Here is a 15914-nt window from a genome sequence, read left to right on the forward strand (position 1 = left end):
ACCCAATGGAGAGGTTAAACTGGGTCCTTTGCGTCATTGCTTCTCCCTCAGCCACAGATCGTCACTTTTCCCTCTCGCTGGAGAACTGCCCCTTGAAGTCGAAGCAGTCTGATCTGAGATCCCCTCGAACCTCGTGCCTTGCGTGGTCGAACCGTGCCGAATCTAATTTAATTTTTGCTGAGGCTTGGGGTTGACCAGTGGTTCTTCACCTCTCTAGGGCTGGCTAGTGCATGCTTGAGCCTTGAGTAACTAATAACTATATATCTGCCTGCCCTCTCCTAGATAAGCTGTGACAAAGGAATCACACATCCTTGCTAAGATCAGGATCTTTGACTTTGACTAGTGGACTGGCAAACACAGCTTAGATGGTCTTACCACCAGCTTTGAGACTTGAGCACTCCGTTAGTAGTCAAGGCTTGGGACCAGAATTCTTTGTTTAAGCGGGTCACCTGCTATATATATTTAGTAAGTTGGTAGATCATTGCGTACATCAAGTATGACTGAGCGTGTGTTCCCTCATACCACTTTGCCCTTGTATGTTACTTCAAGCCGTTCATCTGTATTCTGAATATATGAGCTCTAAGAACAGGTAGTCTTCTAGCTCTGTTGTATAGTGTACCTGCGTTGAGTTGGTATGGTCGGACCCACCGTGAATATACTCCGTAGTTATAGTCCAACGATGAGGCCATCAAACCACAGCAATACAATAATAATTGGAAATCCTAGAAGATTAACTACGAATAAACCTATATCTAGATCCATTTGCTTGTTAGACGACTGATCCTGAGGTAAGCACGGTTTGTAGTATAACAAAAGGCGAGCCCACGCATAATAGCGTCAACATACTTAGACAGGGTATCGGGTGAAGTGCAAATGATGCCGGTGCTTAAAAGCCGGGCCGGGCCATAGAACTAACCAGAGACAACAACTAGAACAGAATGTGTGAAATTATCATTATGTCAGATTTCGCACGCAAAGCGCATAACCTATCCGATCCGGCACGTATATACAATCAGCATTCAGCCAGCGGTCTTGTGATATGATATCTTCCCCAACGCCGAGTATAGAACGGAACATAGAAAGCGGAACTCATTTTGATCATCGTCAAATGTCACTGTCGAGCGGACCAGTCGTCGACAGTGGGGTATGTGTTATAAAGTAGAGGCATGACAAGGTAAGCGGAAAGAGCATTTGTATGTATATTTACGCCATCATATATCCATACGCCAAAGCCATGAAGGCCGGTAGCACGGTTGTAATGAATGCAGGCGGCGTAATGAACTCAAGACCAGCGTTTTCTAATGACGAGGTTGTGAATACGCTCTCGAAAGAGATGTGACTGGAGTTAAAGCAGTTTGTCTCGTTGACTTCGGCGACGTCTTCGGGTTCGGCGAAGGTAATGTCCGCACACTATCCAGAGAACAGTTAGCATCAGGTAACCTCCAGAGACAAGGGGAAAGGAGATGACAACGTACGTTGTACAGACCCGCTCCGTGCTGAGCAAGCTCGATAATCTGGATCGTGGCATTGTCCCCTGGTTTTACCTCGATATTCGCAGGTAGCGGAACCTGAGGGAGACAGAATGTCCCTGGGTAAGGGTCGTTATCCGGGCCGACAATCTCGAAAGGCGTGATCATGGGATGGCTCATGTTTGGTGGCTCAGTTCCGAGACCCATGTTGATGTACACCATTGCCCGGGCGTGGCCTGGAAACCAGCCTGGCTGGATAGAAATCGCACCACCGTGGACAGGCCATTTTGTTCGGTTCTGCGATGTAGGCATACCACCGCCTTGAGAGCATTAGCAAAGCCATACGAACACGTTGTTTCAGCAACAAACATACAAGGGTAGAGCCACTGCATTCCATAAGGATAGATAAGTGTCTCATTGTCGCTGTCCCATGCGACGCCGAGACCTTCAGCACCCTCAACGGTTCCGGTCGTGTGGAGGTTATTTCCTCTGTATCCGGGATAAACGATGACTGTGTGGGCATTCACCAGACTCATGCACAGCATGGCACCGGCCAGCCATTGTGATGGAGACGTTGAGAGTTTCATGTTGGTGGCGTGAACGGCAACTGCGACTGTAGAAGAAGGGGCGAAGACAGAGACGGTGTATCTCAACGAGAAAAACGCTCCAGAGTCGAATCCTTCTCTTGAAAATGCCCAAAGTCACTGTCTAAAAATAACAGCTCAGAGACGATAAGGATTAGAAGCGAGACAGACAGACGAGATGCATCAGTCGTTTCGAACAATATGGATCATCTCGAAACAAGCTTCTCGCAACCCTCAAGCAAGACAAGACGGTCAGACAGGCGACAGGAGGGCCAGCGGCACCTTTTGAGGCAACCAGCAGCCAGCGCCATTGTCTGATTTCCTCAGGTTCTGACCTTAGCGGGGAATCTGGCCACAGCTGGACGAGTGAGAGGGCAGATCACGATGTGACAACGCCTGCAGGCCGGCGACAGGGGGACAATGGGGGTCCCTCGAGAACGGGCTGCTTGCTTGATGTTTGGCGAGCGGCGGGAAGGGAGCTTTTTGGCACGGGATTGGCCTCATTGGGTGCACAGCAGGCGTGAGAAATGGGCAAGCACGGCGCCAGATTGGCCGGCTTGAGCGAGTCCAAGAGGTCGAGGATGCAAGTGCATCACCTCAAATGCACGCTTTTGGAGATTGATTGGTGGAGAGAGGTAAGCTCGAAGCGCCCGGATCGGAGACTAGAGGCGAGGAGGGGAGATCAGAACCTCGGCGCTTACAGGAGACATCTAACTGGGCGGACTGAAAGAAGGTAATATCTTCGAGATTGACATTTGGAATACTCAGTAGGCAAGAGATGTCTCTAAGAACTCAGGCCATCATGGGCATTGTTTCTGAAGATTAATCTCAATGCTGGCGAATAACCGACGGGCTCCATACAAACCCACAGTTTGCAAGCGCTCACCCCACAAATTTCCTCACTCTCCGAGCTTATCATCATCAAGCACAACTACCGCATCCTCCTGCAGCGGTCGCATACAGAGTACAGCATGCAATACATCCCGATCCCTCCCTAACTCAAGCGCACCACCTCCCCACCGCTATCTCCTTTGTCTTTTCCTCATCTCTCACAATGCCCCACACCCGCCGCAAACCACCTTCCCACCAAAACAAGCGCCTTCAGGTCACCGACTCCTCAGGTTGGACACACGTCACAACAACAGGCAACGCGCGCCGACTCCACCGCAGCGCGAAGAAGACCCAGACCAAGTCGGAGACGGAGAGGGAGAATGACAAAATCGAATCTGAGAGTGCGCTCGAGCACCTCATCCCCGCCGAGGCACCAGCCCGGATAACTCTCGCCGACCTCGAGCGTCAATTGACACTATACCAGACACGATGGAAGGAATCAGAGACTTGGAAAGGTGTACAGGAGGGATTGCGACGGGGACTGAACGCTCTTCTACCCATAACGAGGGCGTCGCGCAAAGACGAAAATGCGGATAATGAAGACGGAGGTAGTGAGGATGACGACTCAGTTTCAATCGTCTGCATAGGTCTCGGAAGTCCCAGTGGCTTCTTGCGCGGTGGATGGGTCGATCGCCGCGCTGTGTCAATGTACCAGCTAGCTGCACTAAGTAGCGTCGTCACTTGGTTCGGTACGTTGTTCCCACGTGTTTGTCTATACGGTGCGCAAAAATAGGATCTAATCACCAATACTCAATAGAAACCCACCTTCCTGAAACAACACCAAAATTGGCACTCAAAGCCTACGCGCAAGACCCAGTCTTCAACACCCATGACACATCGCTCCTTAAGTCCCTCAACCTAACCGTCCTCGCACATCCACTCGCCTTCTCCAAAATCACACCGCGAACTCTCCTCTTCTGCCCTGGGGCGGAAATCACACATCTCGAGGTTCTTCTTGCGCATAATCCGGCGATGGTCTTTGGTGGGCCGCTGGAAGACATCAGCTCGGATGTTGCGAAGGCGTACCTGAACGATAGGGAAAGTGTTGCGCTGAAGGTGTTTGAGGAGGACGAGAAGGCTTTCTGGGGGATGAGTGTCTATTATCCCTCTCGCTCTGCTATGAGTAAGGAGGACGTGGAGGTCGAAGGTTGACGGTGATTCACCAGGCGTGTTCGCACCAGGGAAGGGAGAAGAAGAAGCCTACTCAGTATCTCCCACTTCTGGAACCGGTGGTTCCAAGTCGAGAGAAACCAGAAGGGGATGCCTCGCCTCATCCCGCGAGCGTCAGCTAACAAGCTGTGTGATCGCGTCTACGACTACGAACGGTTTGACAGACTCAAGAATTGGCCCAGAAAAACCCACTAGCGGAGTGCCAGATCGTCATGATTCAAGATACGGCTCAGCTATGTATAAAGCAAGCTCCAACACGCCCATAAAGCCAAACAAAAACAGCCCTGCGAACAGCAAGGGCAAGCAATACCAAAATACAGTCAGAACAGATTCCGCCGGCAATAAAGTACAATGGCATAACAAGTATCAACACCGGTATTTGAAGGAAGGTACCGTGTCAATCAGGGGTAATAAGAGAGATCGTAATATGTGTGTCGGGGCATGTGTACGTTAGAATCATGTATAAGAAGATCGTGAGAAGATAGAGTAGGTAGATAGATCAATAGATCAGAAAAGTGAAACGGGATGGGAGGGATGAAAGCATAGAAGGGGAGGATATATGTCAAGATATGCAAATGCAAATGCAAATGCAAATGCAAATGCAAATGCAGACCGAGAGCAGGACACGGCAAGGCTAGGCCGCCGTCTTGCCGCCGCAATCAGGGATCTTGATGCCGGGCTTCAGGTTCCGGCCGGGGTCCATGAGACCCCATTTATCTTCCCACTCCTCGCCGTCTTTGTTGAATTGGACTTTCCACGGTTCGTCGAATGCTTCGAACCTGTATCCTGTTAGCAATCGATCTCTTTCTGAAGTATGGAGTGTAATAGTGAGGGAAGGGAGGAAATACCAAAAATAATCCGTCCCGTTTTCCAACGCCTGACAGACCCAGTCGGCCATAAATTGGTTCATCTCGTCGACGCCAGCAATAGCACCAGACGTATCATCAGGGCAATTCGCGCCATCACCACAGTTATTCCCGCCGCCGCTTGGCCAGCCCACTTCCGCAATGATATTCCCCTTGTTCGTGCCCTGAGTTAGCGGTGCGTTGTGGTTGTCCCAGAACGACCACGTCCAAGCAGCTGCGGTTGAGACTTCGCCGCCTGCGAAGAACGGGTGGATGTTCGACATGACGACGTCGCTGGCGGCTGCGAGCGATGCATCCCAGTTATCACCGAGGTCGGAGGTCGCGACCTTGAGCTTGATGTCGTTGTCCTCGAAGTGCTGTCGCACCTCCTCCATGTAGTGTATGATGTTTGTGCGAGCGTGTTCCTTTGTGTCGCCTGCGCGGTAGAGGGCTTCGTTCCCGATAATTGCGCCCTTGAAGATGGAGTGGTCTTTTGTGTCTTCGAGGATCTTGTAGAGCTGTTCGATCTGTCGCTCGTTGGTCTGGTTGTTTGTGTCGATCCAGACACCGAGCCAGAGTTTCATGTTTGTGAGCTCGAGGCGCTGCATGGCGTGGAGGACCATCTCGGTTTGGTTGCAGTCTGTGCCGTACAGTCGGACAGTATTCGTGAGGCGGGAGAGCACCGCCATGTCTCGGGTGACGTTGTTTTGAGATGGCGGCCACTTGTCGCACTCTGGGTGTTGCACGCCCCAGGGCGTGTAATCCATTCCGGGGAACACCTTGTGTAACCCTTCCATGGCGAGGAGTTCTTTAATCTCGTCTGAGTCCTTGCCAAGGTCGCCGTTTGATTCTGTGTCTTCATCTGCGTTAGATGTTGAGGTGGAGTCTGATGAGGAGCTGCTCCCGCTTGAATTGCTTCGGTTCCCAATGGTACCGCCGACGGCGCCGCCGACGATGGCTCCCACGACGATAAAGGCTAGGATGAGTCCGATGATCCATCCGCGCTTACGACTGCCTCCTGACGGACGAGGTTTAGCATAGTGACTTGCCTTTTCCACTGGCGGTAACCCTGCCCCAGGGACTGGGCCGTATGAAACATCGGCTGCTTTCTTGGCCCCAAAAAAGCCTCCCAGCATTCCACCAGCTGCTCCTCCCGCTGCCGCTCCGCCAGCTGCGTTAGACCTCTTGTTGTTAGGTACAGCGGAGAAGCCATCATCGCCGTCATCGAGGATATCATCTGGATTAATGTCGAGAGGGTAGTCATGGGAGCTATAGGCGGAATGTCGCTGGTACGGCCCTGCACTATGCGGTCCACCTGTCTGATATGCATTCTCAAAGAAACTGTTCCGAGACGCATTCGGTGGTGTCCACCCTCCAACCGGAGCTGCCGCAGCTCCTAACGCCGCATTCGAGCCGAAGGTTTCGTGAGACCGCAATCCCTCTGAGCTGCCGCCGGCGCCGACACTCGGTGGCGCAGGCACATATGGATTATCCGCACCGGTGGTATGGTAACCTCGTTCTGCAGGAATATAACCTCCTGAAGCATCTGTGTCCCTGAAAGCGTCAACGCCACTCTGACGGTCATGGGTGTTGGCAACGCCAAGGGCGATACCACTAATACCGCCGCCGACAGCTGCCGGTCCCAAGTTATCCATCCCGGGCGTTGCGGTCGAGTTTGTGCGCATCGACTGCGTGTGCGCGAGGTCAGGACGCCAGTTTTGACTGTTCTCGGGGACGGAATTCAGGGCTCGATCGCCGCCCTGCGTACGGCCGTACCCGGTACTCCGATGTTGCGAGGGAATTGGCGGGATGTCGTGAAATTGGTCTGAATTGTCGCTCATGAGATGTCGGTCTGCTCCGCCGCTGGGGTAGTTGGCACCGGTCATTCTGCGCGACGACGACCGGTGGTCTTTGGTTCTCGACTGGTGGGTTGCTTTTTTTATTTTTTTTTGTTTCCAAGATTACCTTGCCAAGTTTCCAAGAGCTGTGACCTCACTGATATATCAGGCCCGGATGTTCAGGATCTCATGGAAAGAGCGCAGAACAGAGGATAAAATGGACAGAAATGAAGGATAAGAGCTGACAGATAAAAGCGATAGACAGTGGTAAATTAATCTGTCACGGATGAGCGAGACCCTTGGAACATCTGAAACGTCAATGAATCGGAACCCACCAGCGAGGCATCGACCACGGTTCGCGGAGAAAAAGACCACTGCAGAACGAGGGCGAGGAGAGTTTTGAAGAGTTGGGATCAGGCACAGGCACCGACAGGCACGAGCACGCGAAAAAAAGGAGTCGCAATTTATCGGCTTAATAGATGGCGGAAATATTGAAGCACTAGTAAACGAGGGTATCAAAGCACGAGGAGCCGACGGAGTTCAGTGAGGGGGAGGAGCGAACTGCGAGCGCGAGCGAGAGCGACAGGCACAACAAGGAGGACAGAGAGGAAAGGGAGAATGACACAGAAGATGAGTAGGGAGATGGGAGTGGAGGAGATATTGCAGCATCAACAGGCGATTGCTGCATGCGGGAGCGATTTCGAATCTGACAACCTGACCATCTCTTTGCTCTCTCGATGATGTTGATGGAAGTGGAGGAGGCTGTGTCCGGGACAACCGTCTGCTAGTATAGACCCTGTACCGTCCCCGTCATCTCCATAATACAGGGCCCTGGACCCTTGTATTTTACGGTATGACTACGTACGGTCGGGGCCTGGCCTGGCAGCTGGAGGACGCTAAAAATAACCGCAAGGAGAGTGCTCCAGTCACATTCTTCAACGGTTTCGGTGCATTCGAGACATTCCTCCTATCGCTTCTAGAAGCTTATTATTACCTCTCCGAAATAATTATAAAATGTCTCAGACGCAGCTTTCGAATTCCGTCTTCACATGACTGCCGCTTGTCTCAGTCCATAGTCGATGGGCTGCCTAGTGCTTATGAGGCGTTGGGCGTGCCCCTTCAAGAGCAGAAAACACAAGAATCGCCAGCAGGAATAGTAATAATATCAACAGCTAATGGAAGTATTGAAGTGTAAAGTGTAGGTGGCAGAGAGAAGAAGGAAGATAAAGAAGAAAATAAGAGGCTGTCCTGCGCCTGTTAACAGCACCTGCAATACCCAGACCCATACACATGGCAGAAATCAAGCATCATCATAAGTCATAGTTAGCTGAGCAAGTTCCCTCCTCTCCATCTTCTTGTCATACCATAGCCAAAGAATCATCATTCATCCATATCAATCATCAAACCCTTGAGGAAGTAGTCACAAATCCATTCAACCAATTCATTCGTCCAGATCCATTGCCATCCCCGACGGGTGCCATCACGCTTCCGGCCATGTGGCGTTCTGCCACTGTGTCTATTAATCATACATACCAGCCGTTGTCGCGATAGAGCTCGCCAGGCACAGAAAAATAAAACAAGGGTAAAAAGATAAGAAACTCGGAGTACAGCGAGGCCAGAAGTGTTATAGTGGTCATGCATCATGCACTAGGGCTCGACTTCTTCGGCTTCGCGCTGAGAGGCAGAGGTTCCATGCGTGCCTGGTTCATGTGACAAAGTAGCGTTTCTTCGCCGCTCTAGGAATCGTCTTTTACCCGCACGGATCTCGAAGTGTGCCGGGATCGACTCAGGCTCCTGCCCGGCAGCTATCATGGTGCTACGCATCTTGTTTCGGTAGGCGTCGACTAGACCCAGGTGTTAGCTCGAACAATACCGACTATCTCGTGCTACAATGTAGCCTCAGCTCATGCAAAGTCCGTTAAACTAAGCCGCCGGCCTCGAAGCGGGACAGCGCCTGTAAAGGTTTACTCACGAGATCGTTGGAGGAACAGCATTCGACCAGCAAATACTCGGCTTTGGCTCCAACTCATCCGATATCCCAGATCATTCAACATCACCTCCTTTCTGTGTCGCCGTCTAGAGATTCTAGGTACTTCGATCTCCCCGTTGTCGTCTTCGAGCTTGGGTGCAGGGACCAAGACCCTCCCCACAGTAGCCCCTTCGCCATCGTCAGCACCATCATTAATCTCCGTATCATCCTTGATATATCTGTTGCCTGGAGCCTGGCTGCGTGGGCTCTTCATCTGCACTGGGAAGTAGGTGCGTGGGTAAACAGAGTTGGAATTGCGGTACGAGTCAGGAATCTCGTCCATCTTGACAGAGTCGAGCATGACCTTGACACGGACACGGCAGCCACGCTGGGTATCGTCGACAAGGATAAACTTGCGGCGCTTGCCCTCAGGTAACGTTCCAAAGAGGTCGTCATTGCTCGGGTCGTGTTCGTCGTCATCCTCCTCCATTTCGGCCACTCGGCTTGATGTCGCAACAGCCGGATGGCGAGCGTATGATCCGATTCCGCTATCTCGAATTAGTGGGGGAATGGAGGGACGATGTCCTGCCGATGGGTTGCCGGGAAGTGGAAACGCAGGGTATCCGTGGAATACCTGCGCGGTGCGGAGGTCTGTCGGTGAGTGTCCCGGGGGAGTAGGTGCGGGAGGCAGCGGGCGATGTGTACCACTTGCGAAATCGGCGGGACCTACAAAGCAAGGCAATAATTCAAAATTAGCCTACACGAACAATGCATGGGGCGCATCGCAGTCAAAGGCGTGTAAGGAGGTAGAGGTACGCATCATCATAACATGGCAACCAGCAAGCCGCAGGATAGGGGTATGAACTTGAAAAGTCACAAAAGAAACGCCATCCCGGAACACCCAAGTCCAACAGTGAATGTACAAAGTGAATTTGCGTTAATCAATCCAAGCACATTAGGACTAGGCATTCTTGCAAAGCCAAGAAGGAAAAGAGGAAAGAAAAAGATCATTACAAAAGTTCATAGCACATAGCCGGCAAGTGGTTCGGGGACGGGGTCAACATATGATGATTTCATATATGTTGGTACATACCGCTAACTTCCTCATGGCCTGGATGTCCATCCGGTTGAGCGTGGTGGTGATGCAACTGCGGCGGCCCCATATTTGCTAGCGGTCCAAGTGAAGGACGTGGGCCAACTGGGGTAAGACTGGAGCTTGAAACCCCAGGGGCAACAGGAGCGGTGGGAGCCATATGTGGAGGCGGGGGTGCTGGAATCCCTTGTCGACGGTTGATCTTTGCCATACGCCTAACCCGTCTGCTTCGTAGTCGGGGATCCTGGTTACTGTTCCTCCAACTATCGACAGCTCGCTGAATCAGTCCGCGCTTTCCGCGTAATGCAGGGTTCAGTTCTGCTAGTGCCCAGCCAACAGCATTGCACTCAGTCTCGTATACCAAACGATTGCCTCGATATTGGTCTTTGCTGCAACACGCCCGGGGGTAAACACAATTTTCGGTCTTGAATTCTTGGTCGAGCGTATCCACATTGACAGATTCAACATCGCACCGAATGGTGTACTCCATCTTCACTCGATCGCGGGAGTATTCAAAGGCAATCCATTGTACTCCATTACTGTCTTGTCGAACGACCAGGGGCGTAGTCGCTGGGATGGGACCTGGGGCTGCACTGGAGCTCGCGCCAAGATTTGGGCTCTGATGGTTGGCATTGCTGGGTGGAAGGGGTGCTCCAGTTGTAGGATGGGGAGGATTGAGAAGAGCTCTCTGAGGAGGTGTGGGCTGCTGCACTGTTGCGGCAGAAGGGCTAGTTGATGTAGTAGTAGGGGGTTGAGAAGACTGATGTGGTAACTGGGAGGTGCCTGGTTGATGTGGCATCATCAATGGCTGGGATGTAAGCGGGTGCTGTGGTTGTTGCTGAGGCGAAGGATGTGTCCCATACGGGGAGGGCTGCACGGGGAGGGCTGATAAAGCCTGCTGGTATCCATAGAGTGTCGATGTCATCTGGGGCGACTGTGTATAGATACCTCTATTATGTTGCTCATGAGTCTGGGAAGCAACTGATGCCGGCGAACTTGATTGGGGTGTATGATAGATCGGAGGGTAGGGTCGATGCATTTGGGTGGTGGCCATGATTTCCTGAGGACCTGGAACAGAATTAGAAAGCAGAGTCGCGAGACCAAACGTGACTAGCTACGGATGTGGACTGGGGCCTCTCGATCAACCGCAAAGCGGCCAATATGCGATCAGGGCTTGCTGCTCGGTAGGACAATTGCACTTACCGCTGGATGGGTATTGGCCCGGTGCGCTCGCCGCGGTGTAAGACGAGTGCGATGTATAATAGGCCTGATCTTGAGCTTGTGGGCCGTATTGCTGTTGATGATGCAAGACTCCGTTGCCTAACGTATGAGGACCATATGATCCATGGGATATGTTCGTGGTATGTTGGTGCGGAGAATCGGGATGCTTCGATTTCTGGGCGAGATTTACTGAGCTGGGATGGTGAAGATGGGAATGCTGAGGGCCTTGATGCCCGGATATGGAATGATGTCGCAGCTGGAACCGGCCACACTAGTCAGTAAACTTCAATGTATAAGATTAACACCAATGTTGCATGATAGGAAAACTGCATGATCCTCGGTGGCCACATGATAATATGGTCGTTAGACCCCGAATATGGGCCGTGGGGCACGCTGATAAAAACCCATGGAGATTCGAAGCAAATTCCCAGGCAATTTCGAGGTGCCAACTTGAACGACCATCCCCAACTGAAGTTTCAGTCCAGTCTGGGGGGGTGAACCAGCCAATCAGTCCTTGTAACCTCAGAACAATGGCTTTCACGTCGAGCCACTGTCATTGACCGGGATTCTTGTAGGGGCAGATTCAGTCACACTAGGTGTGACCAGAGCGAGCCAGCTTTCCATTGTAACGACGATGCCCCGAGATATTTTTCTATGGCTGTCTAGGTTGCACACAACCTGTTTCGCGAAACGTTGGATTGCAGAGCTCGCGGACCACCGTCCATATCGGATGGAGACTCGTACAAGCCTGTCTTTGACAGATTGACCGGGCAGGCCAAATAACAGGGTCTTTCAGAGCCCCCAAGGAGTGGGGACCGGGCACTTGGAGCCTCAATTTGGTTGGAGACTGATGCAGCAGCATGCCAAAGGTCGAGTCGCGTGTACTGAGACTCAAAGACGTTGGCAACCAGTTACTGCATGATTGTCATTGTGGTAGAGTGGACAGACAGGTTGTAGTCCTCATCGAAAGGTCGCCTTTGTGGCCTCTGGATATCTAGCCCAAGCAACAAACGGTCTGTCGGCCTCCAAGGTCGGTCCCGGTACCAACCATGTGAATCGAGCCAGGATGTCCTTGGACGAAGCCAGAGGATTGATGGTAAAGATATAGGCAAGAAACAAAGCAAACGCAGGAAAGAAAACAAACGCTTACAGGGTTATCAACAGGCTCGTCCTTGTATTTTGTCACAGGAGGATGAGCAAGGTCATTCGGGACAATGCCAGTCATGACTGACCTCTAACGGCCGTAGGTCGAGGAGGACTCTTTCTTCTCGTCGATTTCAAAGTCTCATCTCCTGTACACTGTAGGCAAGATTCAGAAAAGGCCGAGATGAGAGGCTTGTATAGTAAGCAGGGAGGTTCAGAGAAGAATATGGAAGAAGGACAAGGTTGACAGCAGTGAAGCTTAAGGGAGACAATGAGCAATGGTAGTGGTCCACTAAGTTAGAGCTGTGTGGCTCTGGGCTGCTGCTGGACTGGGGGGGTGGTTGATGGTGGTGCGGGAGAGGGGAGTTTCGAGAGCGAAAATGGATGCGCCTTGTTGAACGGTGCGCAGCGGGTATGTGGAGGGTCCAGGGTCGTTATTTAGCTGCGCTGAAGACTGCAACTCGAAACCCATTCGGTAAACTGACAAGCAGTTTGGTGGATGAAGATGAAGGAGAGAGAAGGCCAGTCGAAACTATCCCACAACAGGAATAGGAACGATCCACGGAGAGGAAATAATAACGAGCACGAGGGAATTAAAAGTGCAATGGAATAAAAAAAAAACCAAATAAGGGTCGAGTGATAAATCAAATTAAAATCAAATAAAATAAAAATTCCAAAATGCACCAAGGAGGGAAAAAATAAGGCACAACGTTCGAAGGTCGAGGAGGGGATCAGTGAGTGGTGGGGATATCAAGATGAGCTTGTTACTAGCGGGAATGTGGTGTAATATTGACCAGGATAAATGCAGGACGCAGGAGAAAGGCGCGAATGTGACAGTAGAAATGGACAAGAGGAAGATTCCCAAGCTCAGCTGGCTTGAGATTAGATGGCCGGGGTGATGGAATGATTTGCAGCATGCAGCGCGAGTGCCTGAAAGCAAAGAGACTGAAGAATTCTTGAACCAACCTGGGTTTCTTCCTTTCGGCGCTTCGATGAGCACGACTGACGGGTCGACTGACAAGTGACAGGTGGGCTGGAGCACACTGCAGGCGCGTGTGCAGTAGTCAGTCCTCTTTGCCAGTAGTGCCAATTTCGATTCGATTGATAGATGGATGAGGATTGTGCATGCAGTGGTTCAAGATGGACCCGAACGCCTATGCAATCAAGGGTCTGAACTGAAAAGGAAGTGAGATGATATGAAGATCTACTCTGAGCAAAGAGCAAGTAAGAGAAAAAGAAGAAGACAAGTCGGCCGGGAGTCAAGAGTCAAGACAAAGAAAATGGAGCCGCGAGTTCTTAAATCAGAAGGAGAAAAACCGGGGTACTTTTTATCGGATTGGGTGGGTGGGTTCGAGACACAGCGAAGTAAGTAGTATGAGCAAATGCTCCTACTATGAATTGAATGAATGATCTGAACCGGGCAGCGCGACGGACGGCTGAAGGGAAAGAAAGTATAACTAACTCACTACGGAAAATCATTACTGCTGATATCATCCACAGTGCACATAAATATGACTCGAAGAGTTATAATACACGCTAATATACGCTGTGCGAGAGAGGGTGCAGCGAGGTAACGTTAATCTTAGACCACGACTTGACTAGTTATCAGCAGCGAGGCGGTTCTCAACTTGTTGTGCATGTTCTATCTCTAAGCCTCTCAAGTCTGATTTATTTTTGTCAGTATAGATTCCTCCATTGACAGCATTCCCGATATGTTCGGATCCACTGCAATCGCATCGATGCCTCGGAGAGAAGAGGAGGGAGGGGAGGATGGTCTGGAATATCGAAGATTGGCGCCGGGAGGATTACCTAGGCACTACACAAGTGGGTAACAGCCTGGGGCCGTCCAAAACAGCCCCATTCGAAGAAATAAAGACGGCTGTCAATTGTTGATCTGGTTGCATTCAAGCTTGACTGTCGAGTCAGGTACGATGCGCTAGGCCAGTTCGACTCACGAGTTCCTATCAAGGAGAGAAAAAGAAGAGCGAGTAGTCTTGACTCTTGTTGCGGATCAGGAGCGGCATTGGCCCCTTCGTTCGTGCCAAAGCAATCACGCCCTGACAGCCAGCTGCCGCCTGCGGAGTATTTTACCGCTCCCATCGTCCTCGATTGCTTCTGCTTCAGAAGATCCAACAACATAGAGGTGGACTGATGGGCCGATGAGCAACTAACTTGCAAGGAAACTTGTACGAGAGGAGCGGACCCGCAATACGTAATGCCCTCTTGTCGCTTTGCTTTTTTTTTCCTGCTTCTTCGCGAGGTCTTTTCAAGTTCTTTGCCTTCTCTCCCATAGTTAGTCCAAAGTCAATTAACAAACTAGCCAGACTTAACTCGATCTTGTTATAGCCCGGTATGGCAAGCAGCCGATCTGACTTGCTGCCGTCAGCCTGGTTCCCACCGGCGCCAGGACGCCAAATCCACCCCTCCCGAAGGCCTCCATCGAATCATAAGAGACCGAACGAGGGCCAGAAAGCCAGCCCCATCGAGTCCCAGGTCCCTCGATTAATCGATTGGTGAGCTGGAGATGATGATGCCACCCTCCCCATTCCAATCACGGCCATTGCTCCTTGGCCGCATCTTGAATTAACTCGAAACGCTCTAACGGCCTCCGGCAAGAGGCAAGAAGACAATCCTGCTTGTTTATGCTGCCTCAGAAACACCGGGATTCAACAGGACAGAATCTCTAGGACCTAGAAGAGGAAGAGGTAGGGAGAGAAGGAAGTGAGAGAGAAAAAAAAGGAGCCATGGAGGACAGATTGGATCTCGACTCAGCCTGTGTAACACTCAACACCAAGTCTCCCGACCTGCTCCTGCTGCCTCCCGCTGGATTCCAACATGACCATCCATCCAGATTCCATCATCACCCTTTGAGCTTCAGGATCGGGTCTCGTCCTTAGGTAAACAACAACGGACAGTACGGAGTAGTAGTCAGTGAGTGCTACTCCAGGCTACTTTCACTGAATCACCAGCTTGTCAAGTTTCAGCATTCAAGATCCATTGTCAGCCCCCGCAGAGTCTTACCTCCAGCAGTTAGCAAGCCTTGGCACCAACGCTCAACAAAGCAAAAATCACAGCGGTCTTTCAGCCTTTCGAACTTTCACTTTTCTTAGATGATAAGATTGTCCCAGGCCCAGCCACACAAGGTAACGCTGTCTGTGTCAACACAGTCCATCCCCCTTTCTGGATTAGTTCCTCGCCCTCATGCGATCTTTCCATGTGAAGTCTTCAGCAAAAACCCAGATTTCTTAATGAAAGGTATCTTTGAAGGCCCAGAGAGCCTATCAGGGATAGGAACCACTGTTTCTTCCGTTTCCAACGGGCAGAGGACCGCGAAATGAATCCCAAGGCCATAAATGACAGGCAAGCCTGTGCGACATCAAGCTCTCCTGGTCAGCCCTGATTGGACGTCATCGATAATCTGTCTTGCTAGGAGGGGTTGAGGTTACCTCGCCTCATCACCGGGATGTCTATGTTTCTTAGGCTATCCCCGATTGATCTCTCTGACAGGTTCATTTCCTTGGTGGCCTTGATTTCTTTTTAAACAACAACGGTTTCGATGAGCATTGCTCCTGCCGAAATGGCTCGGCGTGGGAGTTCGAGCCATCCAGCTGTGTGTCTCGAGTGTTTTTCCAGAACAAGGCTAGTGGGCTGTCGTAATCGAAGGCCCCCCAGCTGCGAGCTAGCAGCGCTT

General features: G+C 51.3%; 4 protein-coding genes across 4 annotated transcripts; 1 reads left to right on the top strand and 3 right to left on the bottom strand.

Annotated features, from left to right (window-relative positions):
• Nucleotides 1–677: 677 nt before the first annotated feature.
• Nucleotides 678–2559, bottom strand: BJY04DRAFT_198130 (copper acquisition factor BIM1-like domain-containing protein). The gene is made up of 3 exons (XM_073712569.1): nt 1843–2559; nt 1476–1789; nt 678–1410 (listed from the first exon to the last, which is right to left on the bottom strand). The coding sequence occupies exons 1-3, from the start codon at nt 2054–2056 to the stop codon at nt 1204–1206; spliced, it is 735 nt and encodes a 244-aa protein (XP_073567320.1). The 5' UTR covers nt 2057–2559; the 3' UTR covers nt 678–1203.
• A 390-nt stretch (nt 2560–2949) lies between these two features.
• BJY04DRAFT_127828 (SRR1 family protein) lies at nt 2950–4223 on the top strand. Its single transcript, XM_073708436.1, has 2 exons — nt 2950–3633; nt 3702–4223. Exons 1-2 carry the CDS (start codon nt 3108–3110, stop codon nt 4094–4096), a joined length of 921 nt encoding a protein of 306 aa, XP_073567321.1. The 5' UTR covers nt 2950–3107; the 3' UTR covers nt 4097–4223.
• Nucleotides 4224–4658: 435 nt separating this feature from the next.
• On the bottom strand, nt 4659–7091 carry bgt3 (putative cell wall glucanase). Its single transcript, XM_073708437.1, has 2 exons — nt 4963–7091; nt 4659–4893 (listed from the first exon to the last, which is right to left on the bottom strand). Exons 1-2 carry the CDS (start codon nt 6843–6845, stop codon nt 4749–4751), a joined length of 2028 nt encoding a protein of 675 aa, XP_073567322.1. The 5' UTR covers nt 6846–7091; the 3' UTR covers nt 4659–4748.
• Nucleotides 7092–8444: 1353 nt separating this feature from the next.
• Nucleotides 8445–12305, bottom strand: BJY04DRAFT_209931 (uncharacterized protein; the record flags this gene model as incomplete). The annotated part of the gene is made up of 5 exons (XM_073714187.1): nt 8445–8641; nt 8770–9492; nt 9860–10927; nt 11063–11336; nt 12231–12305. The coding sequence occupies 5 exons, from the start codon at nt 12303–12305 to the stop codon at nt 8445–8447; spliced, it is 2337 nt and encodes a 778-aa protein (XP_073567323.1).
• Nucleotides 12306–15914: the final 3609 nt, after the last annotated feature.

The sequence above is a fragment of the Aspergillus karnatakaensis genome, assembly GCF_047715665.1.
Source record: "Aspergillus karnatakaensis strain CBS 102800 unplaced genomic scaffold BJY04scaffold_55, whole genome shotgun sequence".
NCBI lineage: Eukaryota > Fungi > Ascomycota > Eurotiomycetes > Eurotiales > Aspergillaceae > Aspergillus > Aspergillus karnatakaensis.